The 25,088-nt window shown below is 36.1% G+C and overlaps 1 protein-coding gene across 1 annotated transcript; it reads right to left on the bottom strand.

Moving 5' to 3' along the window:
- Window positions 1–113: 113 nt before the first annotated feature.
- On the bottom strand, window positions 114–15,566 carry LOC121377104 (sialin-like). Its single transcript, XM_041504980.1, has 4 exons — window positions 15,359–15,566; window positions 5,967–6,157; window positions 4,362–4,595; window positions 114–198 (listed from the first exon to the last, which is right to left on the bottom strand). Exons 1-4 carry the CDS (start codon window positions 15,405–15,407, stop codon window positions 133–135), a joined length of 540 nt encoding a protein of 179 aa, XP_041360914.1. The 5' UTR covers window positions 15,408–15,566; the 3' UTR covers window positions 114–132.
- Between the last annotated feature and the right edge of the window lie 9,522 nt (window positions 15,567–25,088).

Here is a 25,088-nt window from a genome sequence, read left to right as displayed (position 1 = left end):
GACGCCATAGATCCGTAAATAAAATGTGTTGAGTGCATCGTTACATAAAGACTTTTTTTTTTTTTATATATACTGTGGGGAAAAAAATAGATATGAACATAATTATAGCCATACCTGCATAAGCAAAACCTGTTAATTTGCTTCGTCCCCACACAGGGGCCCAGTTACCCCACATTGCATGCACGCAAATGTTACTCCCTATAAAAAAACAAAAAACAATAAGAGTTATAACATTCAACAAAAACAACAACAAAAACAAACTATTTCTAACATATATTTTCCCTCCCAGTTCTTCTATGAAACCACAGTTTTTCACAGCTGAGGTGCGTGCTGACATTTGCATGTCCCAGCGAATATTATTGTCATCTCAAAATGTGGTAGCAGTGCATTGCCCACTGCTTGTTTAAAAATGCTGATTCAGTGATTGTTTAAAAGTGTGTTACTGAAAACCTCTTTTTATTACTACATGTACAAATGTATGTGCAAGCTTTTAACTGAGGATATTGTTTATGGAATGGAAATAACTATATAGCTTGGAGCTTATTATAAGTTTTCAGAATTAAATTCTTTCTGAATACTAATATATTAAAACAACTTCCCTCTTGCCATTTCTTCTGAATATTACTAGCTGATATATTAAAACAACTTCCCTCTTGCCATTTCTTCTGAATATTACTAGCTGATATATTAAAACAACTTCCCTCTTGCCATTTCTTCTGAATATTACTAGCTGATATATTAATACAACTTGCCTCTGCCATTTTATCTGAATATTGATATTTTAAAATGTGCCTCTGCCATTTTTTCTGAATATTGATATATTAAAACAAATTGTCTGCCATTTCTTCTGAATATTGATGTAACAGGGTGTTCAGTGCAGGAAATGATAACAACCGGTTATGTAGCTTTGCACAGTTTATTGTAGATCACGGAGACGAAACCCATCTCAAACCCATGAGGTTTAAGATGTTCTGTTCAACCATATCCACCGTCACTTATAGACTAATCTGTAAACCTTTACATAAATTCTTATGTCAAAATACAGGACACCAAAATATCAGGAGCCCAAAAGAAACCACCATCCAGTATAACTCAATAAATGCAGAATGGCTACCTTCTAACATCAGCTGATCATGTCATGGTCAGCAGCCCAATCAAAACTAAAGACACTCACAGACAGCACATGAAAATAGTCCTCACAAGAAACAAAGAGATGTCACAGGTATTCACTGACCACACAGGTAAAACATGCAATATGAAATTGATCACACAAGCCAAGTACAGAAAGAAATATACTGAAGAAAAGAAGTTATGGGACATGAAATACAAAACTAAGTTTACTATGTTATAATTATAGAAAGTACATGTCTGCCACATTGATACAGGGAACATTTTGTTTTCAAAATCTTGATTAGCAATATATTTCTAGTCAACTGAAAATTGATTAGCAACTCTATAAACAAGGGATCTTTTATATGTACCATTCCACATACACAGGGCATAAAATTTGGCACGAACGATTTTGTCGTTCGTCTGTCGGTTATGCAAAACCAATATCAACATAAACGATGGATCGTTCGTGCAAAAGCTGTAATCGTTCGTCATAAAATGTGTTTTTTTTAAAAATCACTGTTTTTGGAAGAAAATAAGCCTACATGGCCGGTGTGAGAAAGATACAATGTTACCGTTTGACATCGGCATCGCAATCGATACAAAGTCTGCACCGCGGTAATACAAAATCGGAGCTGTGTTTAGAAGTCTCGAAAAAAATTAGTAACATAGTATGATAGTTGCATGTTCCCTTTGATCATTTCGCTACATGCACAAAATCATATTACGCTGTTCGGAAATTAAAGGGACTGTCCTGAGTTTCAACCATAGCAAGAGTTCCGTGTCCCCCTTCCCCAACAAAATAATCATGTATCCTGCTTTTTTCTTGATTTTTTAAACACTTTCTTACCTTAAACATGTTTTAAATGTAAAATACACGCATAAAATCATTCGGGATTTCCTATGACTTAATTATTTCAAATGTCGTTTAGCGGGTAGAAGAGTAATAAATTGCAGTGTACAAAATTTGGCACAAACGATTTTATCGTTCGTCTGTAGGTTATGCAAAACCAATTGAATATCAACATAGACGAATCATTCGTGCAAAAGATGTAATCACTCATCAGAAAATCCAAACAAACGTGTGTTGGCTAATATCATCGATGTTTTGGAAAACTGCGTGCACTGGGAAATCCCTGACCTTAGTGTACGTCATATATGTGCTTGATGGTAATGTTCTAACCAGCTTTTTCTCCGTCGTTCAACGTGTCCAGCTTTTTCCTTCATGACACCGTCTACTTTCGTTATAAAATGCTACCTGTGTTAGCACACCATCGACATTTTTACAATTTACGAAAGTTTGCTGAAATTCTCAGTCCTGACGTCACACTATTCGGTGTTTGAAGTACTTCACAGAACCTTTATGGGTAGTTTCTTAGAATATTCTATTATATACTGCTACCGTTAGATTGATTTAGTTTAAAACCCATTTTGCCTGTTACAAGAGTATGTACCTTGTATTACGAACATGCACCGCGGTGCACGAGATCTAATGCCACCGTCGCGGGAAAATCGTGTTCTCGTTACTACGAATAGCATTTCACAGAATTTCTAATTTCCAATGAATCCAAACTGACGTTAATAAATGTTTATTAAAATATATCGAGGTTTTAAAATGTTTGACAAATATCATCTACAGATCAATATTATACTTGTTCAAGCCTACATTAAAATTTGTTAAATATTAACCAAAAAATCTTCCCCAAAAGAGGTCAAAAAAGATTTTGACACAGGTCGATTTTCATGGGTCGGTCGGGTTAGGACAAACAATCCTAATTTTTTTTATTTCGCCTAGTAGCTTTTAAGTTAGTCCTAGCACACAAAAAGTATATTTTCGTATTTATGATAGAAGAAAAGCTACAAAAATCGATCATCTTAGATTATAGTTAGAATATTGTGGCTCATTAACCTTTTCATTTGTATCTGAACTACTGAAGAAAATCATTCATGTAAACACTAAAACCACACGAACAACATATTGGTTGTCTGAAAAATTAAAATTTTATGCCCTGCATACAGGATAGTACATACCACGGCCTTTGATATACCAGTTGTGGTGCGCTGGCTGGAACGAGAAATAGCCCAGTGGGCCCACCGACGGGGATTGATCCTAGACCGATTGTGCAGGTGTTTTACCACTGGGCTACGTCCCACCTCTAACTGTGCACGTGGTACAGCAGCAACATGAGGAAGTGCTGTGGCATGCAGGTGGCTAATGGTAACACAGTTCTGTGCAAGTGGTACAACAGCAACATGAGGAAGTGCTGTGGCATGCAGGTGGCTAATGGTAACACAGTTCTGTGCTAGTGGTACAACAGCAACATGAGGAAGTGCTGTGGCATGCAGGTGGCTAATGGTAACAAAGTTCTGTGCAAGTGGTACAACAGCAACATGAGGCAGTGCTGTGGCATGCAGGTGGCTAATGGTAACAAAGCTCTGTGCAAGTGGTACAACAGCAACATGAGGAAGTGCTGTGGCATGCAGGTGGCTAATGAAGATTTTTTTTTATGGTCTCAACCTATGTTGATTTTCATTTCATTTCAAATTATTTCCGTGCTTATATCCAATTAAGGTTTAAGCACACTGTCCTGAGGACACACCTCAGTTATTTGCACTGTTTGAATAGAGGGTTATATAGTTGGTAAGTCTGTTAGTGATTAGTGAGGGAGAAGAGGGTGTAGTGATCTTACATCTACCCACCTAGTCGTTAAAACTTGCTTTGGGTGGGAGCCAGTACAGAGATGTGAACCAAGTACCTACCAGCCTTATATCCGATGGCCTAACCATGACACCACCGAGGCCGGTTGATATGTTGTAAGGTTCTTGTCAAGGGAGAGAACTCCCTAAAACTTGACTCTTTCGATACTGTATACTTCACAGAATATATTTAAATGTAGAAATTGGATTGGATTACATGGAAAGAAAGAAAGAAAGGAATATTTTATTTAACGATGCACTCAACACATTTTATTTACGGTTATATGGCATCAAACATATGGTGTGCAACCGTATGAGTTATTTTCTCTTATGGCACAGTGAAACCTGTCTATATAATCCGGATCATGACAGAGATCTAATATTTATCAGATTTAGACAGCTAGGATCTGGTGTGTTTAGAGGTCCACGCTTTAGAATTTGAAAATTTGGGACCATGAAAATTGGAAGTTTTTCACATATTCCGGTTTTGACATGATTCCGGTTTGTTCAGGGTCCTGGTTAGACAGGTTTCACTGTATATCAAGAGGACTGACCTCTCCCAATCCCTCCACAACTCTCAGTGCTATCAATACACCAAGGTGAAGTCTGGCTGCCACTGGTGTCAGAAGTGTTAAGACTGACATACAGAGAATTCCGTAGGCGAAGAGACGTTTTGCCCCAAATGTGACTGCCAGATAGCCACCTGGGATCTGTGTGATGATGTAACCGTAGAAGAAGGCGCCAAGAACCCAGCCTTGAGTCTCCTCGTTCCAGGGGAACTCTCCCGACTGAAACAAATATAAGATGCAATAAGATATAAGATGTTCTAAATTCAAGGGCTATAATTAACTCTGTGAAAAATTATTAAAGGGACATACTCTAGTTTCAACCCGTGAAAATTAACACTATAAGTTTAGTTAATCTACAAACCTGTAACACATTTGGATAAAGTTACAACTGAGTGAAACATGAGTCTGTAACTTTGAAATGGTGAAATACCCCCTAAAAATAGACTAAAACTCGACTCCATAACTGTTACTTCTCAGACGCACATGTGTTTTTAAAAATATGAAAAATTCATTTTGTAATATTAAAAACACCAAGACGATCAAAAACATTTCGAAAGTATGGAAACTGATCATCTAAACTATCAAATCTAAGTAAAGTATGATTTTAGTTATCAAAAATGGCTATAATAGTAAAAAATATGTCTTAATGTTTAAAAACTGGGGTATGTCCCTGTAAAACTCCATGAAAGTTAAACTTGATCTGTGACAGTATATGATAAACTTATACAAAATTTCATATTAAAATCTTCAGACATAACTGATAACATAAAAAGGTGCAGAAAACTATAATGTTCATACCTCCTAAGTTAAAAGAAAATAACTATGTGAAAAATTAGTAAATTGCCACGAAAGTGAAACTTGATGTGTAGCACTACATGATAAAGTTATGCAAAAAATTTCAGCTCAAAATCTTGAGGCATAGCAAAAAACAAATCTGGATTTTTTTTTCTTTTCATATCTGGTACATGTAGGTCCAAGGCCCATAACTCTGTCAAGAATGGGTAAATCATGAAAGTCTCACTTGATCTGTAACAGTACATGATAAAGCTGTGCACAAAATTTCAATATCTCAAGGCATTGTGGGGAAAAAACCCACCCAGAAAACTATATGTATGACAGACGGATGGATAGATGGACACGCATGAAACGCTTGGACTGGTAGATTACTGATAACAAACCATGATAAAGCTGTGCACAAAATTTCAATATCTCATTAAGGCATTGTGGGAAAAAAAACACATCTGGAAAACTATCTGTAGGACAGATTGATGGATGGACGGATGGACAGACATACACGGATGATACGCTTGGATCGGTAGGCCCGGGGACTGATAACAAACGATTCTCAGGGGTAAGAAGAACTAGACACTTCAGAAGATAACAACACATTGTACATATTAAACAACATATAAAAATCATTCTATTTGTAAAATGTAATAATACATTAATTACATAGTAATTGGTGGGAGGGGAGGGGGTTAAAAAAAAAAAAAAAAAAAGTTTTGTCTATTATGGGAACAGCTTGAAACCGATAAATAATAGATGACTAACAACCATGTAATAAAATATTATTCTATACAGACACATTACCAAGTGTTTTGTTGTCGTATCATTAGGTCCAACACATTCAGTATTTTGAGAGTCATTCTTTGGTGAGTCTGTGTTATTCACCATGGCAACAAGGGCCACACTGAGATTGACCCGCAGACAGTAGACGTTGAAGAAACCAAGGAAATCCCAGATAGTCAAGACATGTCGCTTCTGTATCCCAGGATAAGACACTGAAACAGATGTAAACCATATTTTAAATGAGGGATGTGACACTGTGTGCTGTATCCCAGGATAAGACACTGAAACAGATGTAAACCATATTTTAAGTGAGGGATGTGACACTGTGTGCTGTATCCCAGGATAAGACACTGAAACAGATGTAAAGCATATTTTAAGTGAGGGATGTGACACTGTGTGCTGTATCCCAGGATAAGACACTGAAACAGATGTAAACCATATTTTAATTGAGGGATCCCAGGATAAGACACTGAAACAGATGTAAACCATATTTTAATTGAGGGATGTGACACTGTGTGTTGTATCCCAGGATAAGTTACTGAAACAGATGTAAACCATATTTTAAATGAGGGATGTGACACTGTGTGCTGTATTGAAGGATAAGACACTGAAACAGATGTAAACCATATTTTAAATGAGGGATGTGACACTGTGTGCTGTATCCCAGGATAAGACACTGAAATAGATGTAAACCATATTTTAAATGAGGGATGTGACACTGCGTGCTGTATTGAAGGACAACACCAGTGCTTTAGACCTCACTAAACTGGGCACAGTAGTTTTTTTGTATCTGTTCTGAGGACACCAATCAATAGTAATTGTGTTTTGTTTAACACCACCACTAGAGCACACTGATTAATTGGATGTCAAACATTTTGGGGTGGGACGTAGCCCAGTGGTAAAAGTGCTCGCTTGATGCATGGCCGGTTTGGGATCGATCCCCATCGGGGTGGGGGGTGGGGGGGGGGGGAGAGACACAGAGACACAGACAGAGAGAGAGAGAGAGAGAGAGAGAGAGAGAGAGAGAGAGAGAGAGAGAGAGAGAGAGAGAGAGAGATGAGGTAATATCTTCCTGCCAAAGAGGCTACTCTTACTGAAAAAGGCTGCCCAATGTGCATTTTGCCCGCAGGCTGGACTGTATGGATGGACATACAAGTACCCAGTGATAATAGAAACACACATTCAGAGAGTATACTGCTAAAGCAATACATATGTCCTTTACCAGGCCCAACAAATTTCCATATTTCTTAAATTCAAGGGCCATATAACTCTGTGAAAAATGAGTAAATCACCATGGAAGTTAAACTTGATATAACTGTAACAGTACATGATAAAGCAATATATACACAATTTCAACTCAATATCTTGAGGCATTGCAAACAAAGTTCAGGATACAAATATTCATATCTCCTAAGTTCATGTGCCATAACTGTTTGAAAAATGGTTAAATTAATTGCCATGAAAGTCAATGGGTCCATCGACGGGGATTGAACCCAAACCAACTGTACATCATGCGAGCGCTACATTTTTCCATTAGTAGTAAGAGATCTTTTATATATATGCACTATCCGGGTTATCCCACAGACAAAATAGCTAGTATATACCACGGTCTTTGATACTTGTATATTTAGTTCACTGGCTGGAACAGCGACATGCATGGGCCCACTGACATGGATCAATCCCAGACCGATCGTACATTAAGCGAGCGCTTTAACACTGTGCTACGTGCCGCCCCACTGAAAATGTCATATTTCAATTTCACACTTGAATGGGCTAGATTGAAAATAACTGTCATATTATACCAGTTATTTTCAATTAATTATGTTAATTGTATGCAATTAATTGATACAAAGTTTTCTAGACATTATATATTATATGTTAAATATAATAATTAAAGTACTGATACTATAAATAAAATTGTAAGTGAAAGTTAATGCCCAGCTGTTAAATTAATTATAATCTAGAAACTGAATAACAATATGACATGATACATATAGAGTATAATACATGAGTGGCAGTTAGATACCATTTATCTAACAAGTTCTTTTAGATTAAAATGTATCTAACGAGAGAAAGTGAGTTTGATACGTGTTTAAACAACAAGTTGTGAGGTAAATGGTGTGTATCGGACACAAATGTATTATTCTATTTCTTACATATTCTCAAAAATCAGGTTTTAAGCAAATTTTAACATCTTTATCGACTAAAAAATATTTACAATGCTTTGCACTTGTACATGTAGCTGACTTACGCATCACAGACCAACCCCTTCAATTAAGAAAATGACCACAGCAAATAATTTGCTGTGGGAAAATAGTGTCCACGGCATTTTCCACGTCAATTTTACCCTTAACACAGAGCTGCCAACCTGTGGCAATTCTTAAGTGTGAGAAAACTAGAAGTTAGGGTCCAGGGACTACAGGCTCTTGGTCAGGTACAGGGCAAAGTTTTCTGTTGCTGTTTGTTTAACTTAGTCCAAAATGGAAATCTTTAAAAAAAAAGATATATATAAAAAATAAAAAATAAACCATCAAGTGAGTACAAGTTTTACTAATTAATACAGCTAATGTTAAACCATACAAGTCGGTCATTGGTTGCATCTGCGAGTGATTGTTGGTACTGAACTGAGGGTAGGTTCAATATGCTGTATAATCAGCATATAATTCCATTCAGATCTAAAATATAAACCAAGATTATAAAATAGTTTTATTTTTAGAAAAAGCATGAGATTAGAGTAACATTGCGTGAGAGCTTGATGTTTGTTACAAATGCGTAAGACTCACGCCAAATGCGAGAGAGTTGACAGGTATGTTAACATGTTTGCAACTCTGGATTGTAAGTACATCTGAATGATAAGTATTATTTGTTTTGTTTGCCAATAAGCAGTAAGATTTATTTATACCAGTGGCACTATTCGTTGAGCAATTACCACAGCTGTGAGGTGCTGATTTTCATTTGCCTGGCAATTGTTAATCTGTTTAACTTAAAATTTGTTTTTGCCTTTTTTTTCCAGTTTCCAACCAGACAAGAATGACGGAGGACAACAACTCTGCCCAGACTACCCCGACTCCAGCCGAGGATCAAGGTGGTGAGTACGATCACCCTCTTTACCTCCACGCCCCAGGATACACCCCACCCCTCACGGGAGAGGAGATCTGCCGGGCCCTGGGCTCTATTGTGGACCACCTGTTAGCCGCCATCCCAAAAGGAAAAAACACCTGGGAACTGCACGTCGACTCGAAAGAGCTTCGAGATCAACTAGAGCTCACGGGAGTAGCTGTCAGGGGCAGAGCTTGCCAAGTAGCGCCACACTTCCCAGGGGGTACGTGGGTGAGACTGAGGGGACTTCCCCTCACGGTTACCAACGAGTACCTTAATGCGGTGATGATAGCATACGGGACTATCATAGTAGGCACTGACTTCTCTACATGGAGAAACACCAAAGTCAAGACAGGTGAGAGGACAGTAAAGATTGATATAAAAAGGGACATTCCAGGGCGACTCAAAACGTGCGACCACCAGTGGTTCACGATTAGGTACCGCAACCAGCCTGACTTGTGTTTTGGGTGTGGGCTTCCGGGCCACCACCAGTGGGATTGTCCCAAACGTCAGGTCAACCTCCTTGGCACTGACCAGGAAGGGCAGGAGGGACAGGCCCAAGAGGACAGCACCTCCCCCCCCCCCCTCCACCCGCCCTGGGAGACCTAGACGAGGCGTTAATCATAGACACGGGAGTCACCCCGGAGACTGCCCCTGAGGGAGAAGAGAAAGATAGCGAAGGAGAAGAATCAGACGAGAGCAGGAAAGAAAGAAAGAAAAGAGAGAAGAAGGAGAAAAAGGATAGAAAGAGGGACCTATCTTCATCTGAGGGTAGCACCCCAGAGAAAGCGTGCTACACGCTCCCCACCCCGGCCCCCTCCAGGAAGAAGGGACAGAAAGCTGCCAAGACCTAGGTCTTAGAGGCTTTCACTCCACCCCTTTTTTTTTCCCCCCATACTTGACCCGGACTGACGAAGGACTCCGATTTTTGAACAACGCTCTTTAACCTAGCCTACGGTAATGATATGGACCAGCCCCCGGACATCCTTTTCGCTATGCGACCAGAGGTAAAGATATGTGTTTTTATTCTGTGTTTATTCAGTGTGTTTTGTTCTGTTTCTGTGATCATTCATGAATTGTGTTGTGTGTTCGTTTTCATCGTTGGAGTTGAATTGTGCTGTTCTGTGTTTTCGTGTGGAAATGTGTTGTTCCTAAGTGTACCCATGTTAACCGTGCTTGTTCTAGTGTTGTGTGTTTTGTGTTCATTTTGTGTTCATGTGTGTTTTTGGTGTCACCATGGAGATGACCCCGGCCACCACCCCACCCTGCGACCTGTTAGGCCAGGGCTAGTGACTGACTTGGTGTGTACTGGGGTCCCCGAGACAGGACCTGTGTGTAAAAGTACTGTATATATGTTTGACTATGTGTTGTTGTTTCATGTGCTTGTTCATTATCATCATTATTATTATCATTATATGTTGAAATGTTGGCAGCTATCAGCACCCACTTGAAAATTGGCACACTAAACGTAATCGGCTTTGTGAATAGCGACACAAAGCGAGCCCTTATTCTTAATCAATTAAATAAAGAAAAAGTAGACATAATTTGTTTACAAGAAACGCACTTTAATGATAAAGACAACATCAAAGATTTATTAAAAGAATTTAAAGGGAAATTTTTCATTAATTCATGCAATGTAGGCCGAAAATGGGGTGTAGCTATTTTATTCAGAAAAGGTTTAGAAATAAAAGTAATTAATTCTCTTAAAGACGCGGAAGGGTGCGTTCTAAGTTTACTTTGCCAATTTAAAAGCCAGGTATTTAATGTAGTTAATCTGTATTGTCCAGTGAACCCATGCCAAAGGGCTGAGTTCATTGCAAGCTGTGTAAATTACTTTATTACGACAGATGACCAACGAACCGTGACTAGCCGCATTCTTTGCGGGGACTTTAATTGTGTGGACAATGTAACGCTCGACCGGACAGGCTCTAAGAAGCAGGAGCTTAGGGGCACTATAGGGGTTAAAGAATTAAATAACATTATAAACGAACATGCACTAACAGACGCATACAGAATTTTATACCCAAACAGAACCTCTTACACATACCACAGTAAAGCTTATAAAACATACTCTCGCATCGACCGAATCTTAATCTCAGGGCAGTTTATTGCTGGCCTGAAAGAAGCTGGTGTAACTCAGTGCGTACATACTGATCACAAGCTTGTTTGGGCTGACTTCACCTTTGACAAAAACAACAACGGACCTGGACTATGGGCCTTTAACAATAGCATTCTGAAAGACAAAAACTACGCTAATTTAATAAATGATTTTTGGCAGACTTGGAAAACAAAAAAAGGGGATTATGAGGATCTTTTGTTATGGTGGGATTTGGGTAAAGTGAAAATAAAAACTCTGACCAAGGACTATTGTAAACAAAAACGCAGGACTGAAAGGACGTACATATATAATTTAAAACAAGACGAAATTTTCTTAACACAACTAGACGAGTTAGGACACTTGGACGATTATTCTGAATTATTAAATGTACAAAATAAAATTAAAAGCTACGAACAAATACAATTACAGGGTGCTAGAATTAGGGCCAAGGTCGACGAAACAGAACAAGGTGAAAGATGCACGGCGTACTTTGTAAACCTTGAAAAACAAAAAGCCAATAACAAATGCATGGACTCTTTAATAACTGAAGACGGTAATTTAATTAACACACAACAAGAAATTTTAGAAGAAACTACTAAATTTTACAAAACTTTATACACTTCAGAAAAGACAGACGTTTCGGCACAAAATTATTTATTAAACAAAATGACAAAGACGTTAAACGATGAAGACAGAGATGCATGCGAAGGGGAAATAACTCTTAACGAAGTCTCATCAGCTATTAAATCTTTTGCCAATGATAAATCGCCTGGTTGTGATGGATTGTCTGCAGAATTCTACTGGAATTTTTTCGGCCTTATGGGCAGTGACCTGGTAGAAGTAATTAATGATGCCTTTAGTAAAGAAAAATTAACTTTCACCATGAGGCGCGGTGTAATCGTTCTAATTTGGAAAGGCAATGAAAAACAACTTCTAAAAAATTGGCGCCCGATTTCGTTACTAAATTGCGACTACAAAATTATCACAAAAGTTTTGGCCAGTAGAATTCGAGATTTCTTACCAAAAATTATTCACCCAAATCAAAAATGTTCAGTAAAAGGCAGATCAATACATGACGGTGCGTCATTGATAAGGGACCTAATAGAATACGTTAATCGTGAAAATCTACCGGGGTTAATTCTTTCTCTAGATCAAACTAAAGCTTATGATAGAGTAGAGTGGGACTTTTTATTTAAAGTGCTAAAAAAATTTAACTTTGGACCAAATGTTATAAAAATGATTAAGACTTGTTACACAGATATCTCATCTGCGGTAAAAGTCAATGGACATATTTCAAACTATTTTAACTTATCTCGGGGTATTAGACAGGGATGCCCGATCAGCACAGTTTTATATATTTTAGTAGCAGAAACTTTGGCGGAAGCTGTTCGGGAAGATACAAAAATTAATGGAATAAATCTACCTGATGGCTTCGTTAGCAAGTGGGTGGGCTACTCAGACGACGGCAACGCGACCTTATCAGACCTAGACTCAGTTAAACGATTGTTTAAAGTCTTAAATATATACGAACGTGCTTCTGAAGCCAAAGTCAACCTTCAGAAAACCACTGGTTTCCTAATGGGGAGACTTAGGTACGAGAAAGATACGCCTATTGATATAGGCTTCTATTTTGGTAACGTAGATGTCTCAGCCGATAATTGGGAACCAAAAATTCAAAAAATCAAAACTATTTTAAACATCTGGAGTAATCGTAAATTAACCTTACATGGTAAAGTAGTAGCAGTAAATTCGCTTGCCACTAGCAGCATTTGGTACCTATCTAACGTTTTGGAATTACCGGAAAAATACGCTAAACAAATCGATAAAATTATCTTTGACTTTATTTGGAGTTACAAAAAACATTTTATATCAAAAGAGCAACTTCAACTACCTAAGGAGTTAGGCGGGTTGGGTGTCGTAAATATTCAGCTAAAAATTAAAGCACAAAGAATTAAATTTGTAAGTAGATTTTTAAGTTTAGAGGGCGATAGCCACTGGAAATCCTTAGCGGATCACTTTTTAGGCCAATACAAAAACTTAAATATTGAAAGACATGTTCTAAAATGTAAAATTATAAACAAAAAAGCTAATTTCATCTCAATGCCGAATATCTACAGGGAAATACTCTTAACATGGAAGGACCTTGACATTACTAGAGACACTAACAGCTACCAACAGATAATTTATGAACCGTTACACGAAAACCCTTTTATATCCAACAAAACATATACAAGTATACGTAGAGAAAGACTAAATTTAGTCAAAGACATTTGGGACTTGGGGACGAACGACTTTTTGGACTTCGCTGGTTGTTCAACTAGCGCGGTATTTTATCGCCAATTAAAAGACCTACAGGACAACTTTTCGCGGACATTACTACAGACGCTACAAAATGAAGACCCCTTTGATGGTGACTTAGACGCCATCTTTCGTATCAACATAGGAGACACGAAAAAAGACGTGACAGACGCGAAAACTAAAGACATATACGCAGTCTTGTTAGTAAGAACTTACAAAGATGCATCATTTAAGACCAGGTGGAATATAGCCTTTAATGAAACCATAAACTGGCAAAACATTTGGAAAACATTAAATTCAGGTTTCATTGAAAATCCCGACTATGATTTAATTTATAAAATGATTAGAAACGTAATTGCAGTCAGAAAACATCTATATGACTGGAAGATTGCGTCCACTCTGGAGTGCCTTGTGTGTAACAGAGTGGACTCAGTCTTGCATGCCTTTTTTCACTGCAACAAAACAAAACTATTTATAAAGCAAATTGAACCAATCTTCAAAAAACTTCTCGGTAATAAATTTCGTTTGAACCCGTACGCCATGATTTTTTGCATAAAACATAAACCTGGAGATTATGCATCGCAGTTAGGAATTTTTCTTTGGAGTAAAGCGATAAGGGTAATATGGACAACTAGAAAATTATTAGAGGACGATAAGCCATGTAATGAAATGGCACTTTTCAAACATTTAGTTTATTCAAGGGTTGAAATAGAATTTTTTGCCGCCTTAGAGCGGCCCAACAAAAAAGAAAAATTCTTAAGACACTGGTGTTTCAAGGGGGTTATTGCCTCGTGCAATGATGCCTTTGACATTACATACAAACTATGATAAAAAAAATAATTTTAAAAATGGCAATGACTCCGTACGAATAAGATTTTAGAATGAATCAACACTGGGTGAACGGGTCTAAGGGCGAAACAACACAGGGTTTGAAATGGTTTTAGGGCGAAACGACCCGGATTCAACAGAAATTGGTCTGCACATGTCGTAATTTTACTGCTTTGGCATTCAGGCATATAAATACTGTATTATACATAGATGCTTATTGATTTATACTTTTGATATGTGTATTTATGATGTTGAATTAGTTAATACAGACATACTACGATAAACTGTTCAATTCTGCTACTTGAAATTCTGATTTCGACATATAGCCACTTTCTGCAAGTATCAATAACAACAACAACAAGATGGTGGCCATGCACCTGTGCACCCGCACAGTACACGGCAAAGTCAAAACGCAACGTACTTCTGAATAAATAATTTAACAAAGACAGAATATGATTGACAAGTATAATTTTGGGGAAAATACCCTTGAATTACTTTTTTTTTTTTTTTTTTTTTTTGGTCAGAACGGTGGTAAAAAAAATTAAAAATGTAGGTTTGCATTTTTATTTTTCCAGCGGGACTTTTTAATAAACTTCGGCGGATCCGTAAACCTATTAATCAAAAACGACTGGCCTAAATAATAAGAAAAACATCATTATTTTTACACAACGCGAGATCGTTGCTTATCTGCGACTGCATCAAAACCCATACCGCAAGGATATTATAATTAAAATATAAAGTTGGCAGCTTGACTTGAAGCAATTTTTAATATTGAGAGAAAAAACATACTTTGTTGTTTATGTTCAGGCTGATATAGTGCGTAATATCTCGCATAATATCGAGATACATGCAGTTACAAACAAAGTATCGAAAACATATGATATGTCGATCGAAATTGTATGATGGTAGATAATGGAAGATGCGGCATTAATACACTAACGAAAATACCACACATAGGTCAAGTGAGAGCCTATCGGACGAATTTTCGGAATTTTGTCATCGTGATAAATCCTGGTTGCCCATGACAGCATACATCTACCAACGGCAAAAAGGCTTATATCACAGTTGTATTAGAATTTAGGATAAATACCAAGAAACGAAGTTCCCCGAGAGATATGGGCCCGGTATGATACTATCATAATGAATAGAGTTTCTCAGCTTTCTCAACACTGTCAGTGTCGGATATTCTCTCAATAAGACAATCCACTTCATCATCTGTTCGAGTGGAAATAATTTTGCCGTCCTGTTTGTGGTTTCACAATCATTCCAATAAAACATAGCCTACTAAATCAACTGAACTTTGCATAGACACAGTGTCAGTTATCTCCCTTTTTTTTAAACTTTTTTTTTTTTAACTTGAACCAAAGTCAAATCCATCGAATTCTATATGTGGATATTCTGTATATAAATTTTATCATTGGCCATATGGCATTTTCGTTTCTCACTTGTTAATATTAGCCGAACTCATAGTAGTGCTGTATTGTCTTCACACTTATTGGGGCAAACTATACTCATTTTATTTAAATGGACTAAGCCTGTATAAAACACACACACGCGCGCGCACACACATGAATAAAATATAAGTAGGGCCTAATGTTTGATTTCAGTTATCATAAATGGCTCTAATAGTGAAAAAATATACTGTAGTGTTTAAAAACTAGGGTTCAGTCTCTTTAATTACTGAAGCTTTTTTTAATTATGCATGTATCCACCCAAAAAAATAAAATAATAATAATATTTTTTTTAAATAATAATTGAAGATGTGGTTAACTTATTTCCGTTACTATTTGTATTGTTTTGGATCATGCCACTCTTTGTATTGCTTGTATTACTTAAAGCTAGTGTTGCAGTCATTACGATGCTAAACGCCAAACTGTAGGCCAACAAGACGGGACTGAGTGTCAATTTGGAAAATCATGACCAATTCTTGAATAAAAATATATTTAACGCACTCTCTCACATATGGTTGGCCCAATTATTGAACCAACAAGGTATTATATGACAATATATACATTTGATTTGTAACTAAAAGTACTTTATTGAACCATCTACATGTAACCAGGTGTTAAATTATTAATTATCAAAGATTTCAATTAAATATTAATTATAATATATTAAGTATTTTTAAAAACTAATTTGTAGGAGTCGATCTTTAAATATAAAATAGTTAAAGAAAGGTATGTTGTCTATTTCATCTTTTGTGTTAGCAGTGGTCATTGTTTATTGTGTTGGGTGTGTTAGTAGTTGTAAAACGGACATTCCCGAGTTTGCTGCGTTGTAAGATGTTTCCGACTAATATAATATTTCTACGATTACACTTACATATTAAATATATTTTCTTGTTTAGAATATCAGTGTCTGTATATTCAATGTGTTTCTGGTCGTTTAATATTTGTAAGAAGCCCAAATTGAATTTTGTCTTCAAATAATTTCGTACGTACGAAAACTCTTTTTTTTAGGAAAGAAAATGAAATTTAACCTAGTACAAATATTAGAACGATCAGAAACACATTTAATACAAAGCCACTAATATTTTATGCAGACAAATGTATTTGATATGTAATTACAGTCGTCAAAAAGTCTCTGTTGGTTGATAACATCTTAAAAATTGCAGCAAACTCAGGAATGTCCCTTTAATTCACGTGCGACTATGACAGTTCACACAAGACTGATGAGTCGACACCGAGACACGCACTGCATGCTTTTGGACTACGCCCTTTATAACTAGATTTTTCCTAATTGTCATATTACGATCAGCTTTCATCAGAAGCAGACAGTCATAACTATTTTATCTAATTATTCTGCAGAGAATAAGAAGTGGTTGATTATTATATATAGGCCTATATTTTAAACACTGCTGCATTTCAAGTGTCTGATCAAATAGACATTGTGGATGTCTGGTAAGATGTATTTATTTGTAATAGTATTTTATATTGATATTCGGACATAGTGATATAATAATTGTATCTTAATTGAGAGTTTATATTATACATGTGCGCAGAAATGTGAAAGTTAATGTGTGTGATTGTAAGGAATGTTTGTATTATATTTTATAGGTTTTTCCAATTGGCCTACAATAAAACATTGGAACCACAAGAAGTGTTGTCATTACTTCAGCCCCGGGTTACATACATAACCACCATATCACACTTAGTATTGATATTTTATAAAAATAATTGAATTATGGGTATGGTCCATAATTCTGAGAAAAATAACGGCTATTTGGAGAGCAGAGATGTGACGTATTATTTTGAGTCACGTGACGGGCATTCCCCGAATAACCGCAGTGCTAAAACGATTTACCAAGCTCGTGTAACGAGAACACTTGACCGTCCTCCGCGACGTAGGGTAAATAGAAAACCCCCCACAAAAAACAATAAAAATAAGTTATTAAAAAATAATACTGAATAAGCTTATACATTAATTTATTTTAGTAACAGAAGCATGTTAAACGTCGACAATCCCGACTAGTTAGGCCTTTGCATATATAGGCCTAGGTAAATTTATCGTTAGTCGTACCTGAAAAACTCTAAACATCTGGATTACAAACACCGTCATTTTTCACCTTGTCAAATTCATTATTATACAAAATATGCCATAACAGCTGACTTGAAATAGGAATTGTTACATTTTTAAAGAATACTCTGAACTAGACGGTGTTTATATACGATGTGACTATATATATACGAAGGCCGTGTCTATAGCCTCCACTAACGAGGGGTGGCTATATTCACAGCAAAAGTAAAGCGGTAAATAAGTACATGTATTTGATTGATCCATATTACCGAACCATCTGGAACAGGAGGAATACATACTAAGTACTGTACGAACAGTGCATTTTCTGAACAGGGGAGGGGGTGGGGGGAGTTTATGAATTTAGCGGACCCTTTTGTGTACGTTTTCCATAGATATATAAATAGCGTCATATTGCCCCTACAGTACTAACAAAAAATTAATTATAATAAATAAATAATAATAATAATAATAATGATAATAATGAATACATAAAAATAACAATTACAAATTATCAGCGGCTGAGGTACATTAACTGAAAGACAAACTAACAACAGGGCTTGAACTTAATAATTTTTCACTGATTGCAATTTTGAGGTTGTAAATTTGGTAAAAAGGTTAATTTTACCGTAAATAAATATGACTAAATGATTATTTTGTATTTAGTCACATTTCAAATGCTAAAAATTGCAAGGGGCAATAAAACTCAAAATACATCTTTTATAGGCTACAAGTAATGCTGAGTCCACTCCCGGGTCCCCCTCTAAATTTATGTAATGTTTTTGTAACTACCGCCCCCACCCACCTCACCCCACTGCGACGTGATTTTACCAACATTATAATACATGTAATAATAATAATAATAATAATAATAATACACAATTATTATTCCTATTACTATTACTACTACTACTACTACTACTACTACTACTACTACTACTACTACTACTACTACTACTACTACTACTACTATTATTATTATTATTATTATTACTAGCCTACTACTACCTTTTTGGGGTGGAGGGGCGGTGTTTTATCTGGAGGAGTTTTGGCTATAAAAATGCAAGATTAACGTGGGTGCACACACGCACAAACGGCAGCCTGAACTTGTCCCTGCAGGTAGAACTGGATTGAGCTGGGTTAAGTAATAATTAGCCAACCTTTGGACGACAAAAGATGCAACAATACACTGTTTTTTTACGCTATACATTAAAACCGAAATACCACTTTGCGAACCAGTCAAAATAATTTGCACGGCCCTCATTTGCCAAGTCTCTATACACGGCGTTCGTTTATATAAAATTCAAAAATACATTATACGGTTGTCGTATATATAGCCTCATCACTATGAGTATGTTTTTCCGTATTTTTCATGTCTCATCACAAGAAGAGTTCCACATTTAAAAAAAAATAAGCGTATTATGGAATTCCCTTGATCGTAGTTCAGTTAAAATATTTTGGATCATACAATAACTAGGTTTGGTATTCCAAATGAATGTAAGTTTCATTTATAATGCATATTTAGAGAAACAAGGCCCACTAAATCCGTGATTGAGCTCCTTTAAATTCAGGACCAAAGCATATTTTAGAGTTTGATTTTTACATTAAGTTACAGTTTGTTTTGGTTTTTTCTTTTTTAAGATTAATGTGGAATTAACAAGAAACCATACAACCTATTCAAAGAAGTGAAGAAAAAAAAATGCATTGAGTGAAGTGAGATTCATCCCATTTATTTGTGCGCTTTACAATCAAATTGCTATCAATACATTTCATAAAGTTCTTCATTTCAAAGCCTGCACCGTGGGTGCGTAACGAATTGTGTTGAATGGTTTTCTCACGAAAAGAATAAAACACCAGGTAAAATATGTAACTAGATCTACAATAGAATAATAGAGCCCAGTGTTAGACATTTCACTAGGAGTAGCAATAGGTGACATTTCCTTCTTTACTCCAGGTGCACCACTTTCTTTATCGCTTTGTAATAATCCAATTACAAACTGTGTGGCACCGTGCGTGTTGTTAAACGAGTTGTCAGAAGAGTAGTCTGGGCTGATCAGTAACTGAGTCATTTTGTTCTGGTTGACAAAAAAAGAGAAGAAAGAAAGACAAAGGAGACAAGAAACACAAAACGCCAGCCCAACCCACTGGACTAGAATGACATGTATGCAACTCTACAATGCCTCCATTAACATGTGTAATTATCTTATCAAATAATTATTCAACGCCAATATTCGCATAAATCAAGAAGAAAAAACTGTTTCCTGTTGTGTTGCAAGGTCCGTGCCTTTTATCGAATATAACAGAACCCACACAATTTCCCATGAAGACAAAACAAATTGAACACTATTTGGATTATAAGAAGATGTTTGAAGAAAATGCGGCGCATTGTGTTTTGTGTGATAAGCAGAATTAGCTTGGTTATATGCCTGCACACATATAAAACAAAATACCATGCGATCAGTGGCCGAAATTGGCTGACATTCCTGCACATCTAAATAAAACGTATGTACCAACTTGGCCCAAAATGTCCCAACTGCTGAATAGTGTGTTGAAGCAGAAAATATATACGAATAACAGTAGATATACGTGCGTATATTATGGAGCGATGAATGGATGGATGGATGTATTGATTTATAAATATTTATATTTTGTTTGTATGTCGGGTTTGACAATTGCATACATAGATATTAAACTGGTGCAGGGGATAATTAAATCATTTCTGGTCTCACAAATTATTTGATGCCATTGCTGGGACTGAAACCTGCAGACTTGCCACGATACGTTCTTAGCTATCGATTTGTCCTTAAAATGAAGAGTTTAGTAAAAGTGATTTTTTTAATTGGCGTATATCGCGTTTTGATCAAAAACGGGATTTACCCAGTACAATTTCATAACGATCAACAGGGCCGTAGCTAGCGGGGGACAAGGGTGCGGTTGTCACCCCACCCCCCACCCCCGAAAAAAAATCCGGAAAGCATTAAAGAAACTTAAAGAACATTCTCTTCTTAACTTTCTTAACTGTTTAACTACTCAGTTGCCCCCCTCCACCCCCCCCCCCCGTGTGTATTTATGTATGCAATGATGTACGAATATTTATATATCGAATGTACGTCGAGGTTGATTATAACATACACATATATTATTGTATGTAATAAAAGTGTTATCAGTCATTCAGTGATGATAACACATTTTAGAGGGGAAATTTCACTATTTCACTCTAAAATGTGTTATCGTCAGTGTAAAATGTGTTATCGTCACTGTACAGTGTTATCGTCAGTTTAAAATGTGTTATCGTCACTGTACAAAGTGTTATCGTCAGTGTAAAATGTGTTATCGTCACTGTACAAAGTGTTATCATCAGTGTAAAATGTGTTATCGTCACTGTACAAAGTGTTATCATCAGTGTAAAATGTGTTATCGTCACTGTACAAAGTGTTATTATCAGTGTAAAATGTGTTATCGTCACTGTACAAAGTGTTATCATCAGTGTAAAAAAGCAGGAACTATTTTGCTGCTGGCATTTTAAAAATAAAGGTAAATAAAGAAAGAAAGAAATGTTTTATTTAACGACGCACTCAACACATTTTATTTACGGTTATATGGCGTCAGACATATGGTTAAGGACCACACAGATTTTGAGAGGAAACCTGCTGTCGCCACTACATTGGCTACTCTTCCGATTAGCAGCAAGGGCTCTTTTACTTGCGCTTCCCACAGGAGGGATAGCACAAGCCATGGCCTTTGTTAAACCAGTTATGGATCACTGGTCGGTGCAAGTGCTTTACACCTACCCATTGAGCCTTGCGGAACACTCACTCAGGGTTTGGAGTCCGTATCTGGATTCAAACTCCCATGCCTCGACTGGGATCCGAACCCAGTACCTACCAGCCTGTAGATCGATGGCCTACCACGACGCCACCGAGGTAAATTGTCAAAAGTTATATAATAAATAGAAAATTTCATGATTTTTATCAAATATGATTTATATCTCATCTCGTGAAGTTTGCAGTGATATCACCCTCGTCGCGCAAGCGCGACTCGTGACATATGATTGCAAACTTTATTCGATGCGATATAAATTATATTTGACAAAACACATGAAATACCCTCTCTGCATCAATACAGTTAGCACAATTATTGTGGTCAGTGATTGCTCCAAGTGCCTGTCATGAAATGTTTTGAATCCCCCAGGAATCTCGGGATGTGATCATTGTCTGTTTAAGATTTGGGGTGTTGGGAAAGTGCCTGCTTAATGCGCGGTCGGACTAGGATCGATCCCCGTCGGTGGGTCCATTGGGCTATTTCTCGTCCCAGCCAATGCACCACGACTGGTATATCAAAGGCCGTGGTATGTACTATCCTGTTTGTCGGATGGTGCATATAAACAATCTATTTCTACTAACGTAAAAATTATAGCGCCCGTATGTACACTGCAATATTTAAAATAACCTTTACAAGTTCTCTATTGTCCGTGAATAACCCCGACTCAAAGTATGTTCAGAACCGTGTGCACTGCTTTATTATTCGTAGACGTCCTTATTTGCAAAACAAGTACGTTATCATATGCTGGCTTACTAAAGGCACGCAAACACCACACTACTGTTCCCTTTTATGGCAGTTTTATGGGACACGAAAGCAATCACAAAATATCCAACAAAACAATTTTCAGTCGAGAAAAAACAATATTACCTATTATTTACATTATACAAAGATGTTCCACCAAATGTAAAAATCAGTGTCCGTGCAATAGATTAAATCCACTTGGTTATAAGACCCCGTGGGGGTGGGATGAGTTGATCATGCGAGACAGGTTGACATGGAACCTTCATATGCGAACGCACACTATAAGCCCAAGTAAGGAACACATTAGTCTTTATTTCGATTCACTCAGGCCGTCAAACGACAGCATATGAGGACATATTTTACAATAGTTATTTACAGTGACAAGATGACAACAGGAGTTCTTCATAGAATATATGCAGACAAAATTCAAAATAGCTATATACACATTTTAAAAAGAAGACACATGGTGACAGAACATTTAAATAAAGCAGATACATTTTTATAAGTCAGTACTTTTAAAAGTATAAAATGATATTGAAGATGTTTATCTATGCTTTACTAAATTTACTTGTAATTTCAGAGATTAATTTTGACAATTTACGGAGAGTGCTTATTCTATTACAATTAAACAGTTCTTTGAATTTAAGAGTGCTAGGTTTTTTTAATAATAATATGGCTTTATAAACCTTTTGCGTGTATTCATAAAATAATTACATTTAAATAAGTAGTGATATTCATCTCCAATATCATTTTCTTCAGACAATGTACATAATCTATTTTCGACTGGGATGCTATTCCAGCGTCCTGTTTCTATGGGTAAATAATGATTACATGTTCTGAATTTCAGAAGGTTGGTCCACAATTTTCGGGTAATTTAATAAAGTATTTTTCCAAATTTAAAGTTTGTTTAAAAATAGAATATGCTTTGCCTTTGGATGTAGACTCGATGTTGTTATGCCATGTTTGTAAGTACTGGTCTCGTTGCCTTCGTTTAACATGCTCAGTTAGTATTTTTACGGATGGGAAATGTTTTGACATATAAATATCGGTCATGCCTAGGTTATTTAAAAGGTGTATTAAATTTTCTAGCCAGTTATAGCTGTGCCCGTTTGCAATAGAGTCTTTTATCATATAATTAAGAATTAAATTAGAGATTTTTGTAGATTTACCCTTAACTATACGTTCCCAGAATCCTATAATTCTTTGATCTATAACTAGTTTTACTGGCGTTCTACCAAGTTCCCCATATAACATAAAAATAGGCGTACCTTTTTTTACTGGCAATAATCATCTAAGAAAATTTATATGAATATTCTCTATTATGTCCACATTTTCGTATCCCCAGATTTCACAGCCATACAAAAGTATTGGGAGGACCATTGAATCAAATAATTTAAGCTTGCAATCAATTGGCAAATTATTATCCTTGGCTTTAGATAAAACAAAATATATTGCTTTAGTTGCACGCTGAATTAAACATTGTTTTGTTATTTTAAATTTGTTTTGTTTAGTGAACGTTAAACCTAAATATTTGTATTCTTTAACATTTTGAAGAGACTTATCTCCGAGAGTAAACTTTTTCTTATAGTCATATTTGCATTTCCATTAAATATTATTATTTTTAGTTTTTCCACTGTTTACTTTAAGTTTCCATTTTTTGCAGTATTCCAAAAAGATATTTAGATTTGTTTTTTTTGCAAATCGTGAGCATTGGTTGCTAGTAGTGCAGTATCGTCGGCATATAGGAGACAAAGTAAGTGGATACCGATGTCTAGAAAGCAATCGTGGTCATCTATAGCAGTGGCTACCCCTGAGCAGTTAGAATTTAGTAGGTGGTTTTCTAAGTCATTTAAATAAAGTGAAAATAGGACAGGTGACAAATTTTCACTTTGGCGGACTTCGGTATTGCACGAAAATAATTGTGAGCATTCGTTATTTAAACTGATACAGGATTTTATACCTTGATACATTTTTTGGATAATTCTAAGGAATTTGTCATTTATGTTATAGTTTAATAATTTTTGCCAAAGGAAGCTTCTTGATATCGTATCAAATGCCTTTTGGAAATCAATAAACGCACAAAATAATTTCTTTTTTCTCCTTTTTAAAATTTCGATTAAAGAATATATATTAAACAGATGGTCGATATTATTTTCTTCTAGGTAGTCATTTAGTCGCTTATTTAGGATCGTTGTAAATAGTTTTGAGCTACAACATAATAAGGTTTTTGGTCTATAATGTTCTGGCATAGAACGGCTTCCTTTATTTTTAAAGATTGGCTTAATCATTCCTATCAGCCATTCATTTGGGAAAAATACTGTTATCTAGCATAACATTGAATAGTTTTGTGTATATTGGCAACATTTTGTCCGCAGTAGATTTAATGTACTCATTTGTAATATCAATTCCGGAAGCTTTTCCATTTTTGAGTTGTTTTATTGCATTTTTAACTTCTCTTTCTTCAATCGGTTTATCTAGAGCGTCATTATCTAATTCGAAAGTTTCAAAATCTGTATCTTGATTTATATCATTATCCATAGAAACTCCTTCATTTACTTCTTCAAAAAAGTTGCTACGTTCGTTTAGTGATGGGTAATTATTATTAACAGTTATTGGATTTAATAATTTATAAAACGATTTTGGGTCATTTAATTTCAGATCGCGCATTTGTTTTTCTGCTTTGTATTTATGAGCTGCATTTTCTTTAAATAAACATTTCTTATATGATCTGCTTGCGTTAATTA

This window comes from Gigantopelta aegis, chromosome 7 (assembly GCF_016097555.1).
Source record: "Gigantopelta aegis isolate Gae_Host chromosome 7, Gae_host_genome, whole genome shotgun sequence".
Taxonomy (NCBI): Eukaryota; Metazoa; Mollusca; class Gastropoda; order Neomphalida; family Peltospiridae; genus Gigantopelta; species Gigantopelta aegis.
This window is presented reverse-complemented; position numbering and strand designations above follow the sequence as displayed.

What these genes read in the sequence shown, in the direction of transcription:
- LOC121377104 (XM_041504980.1), bottom strand. Translation starts at nt 15,407, where the DNA reads ATGATAGTATCATACCGGGCCCATATCTCTCGGGGAACTTCGTTTCTT. An exon ending in ATACGACAACAAAACACTTG is followed by an intron (nt 4,596 to 5,966) that starts GTAATGTGTCTG and finishes TATTTGTTTCAG; the next exon opens with TCGGGAGAGTTCCCCTGGAA. An exon ending in TTGTGGAGGGATTGGGAGAG is followed by an intron (nt 199 to 4,361) that starts GTCAGTCCTCTT and finishes GTTTTTTTATAG; the next exon opens with GGAGTAACATTTGCGTGCAT.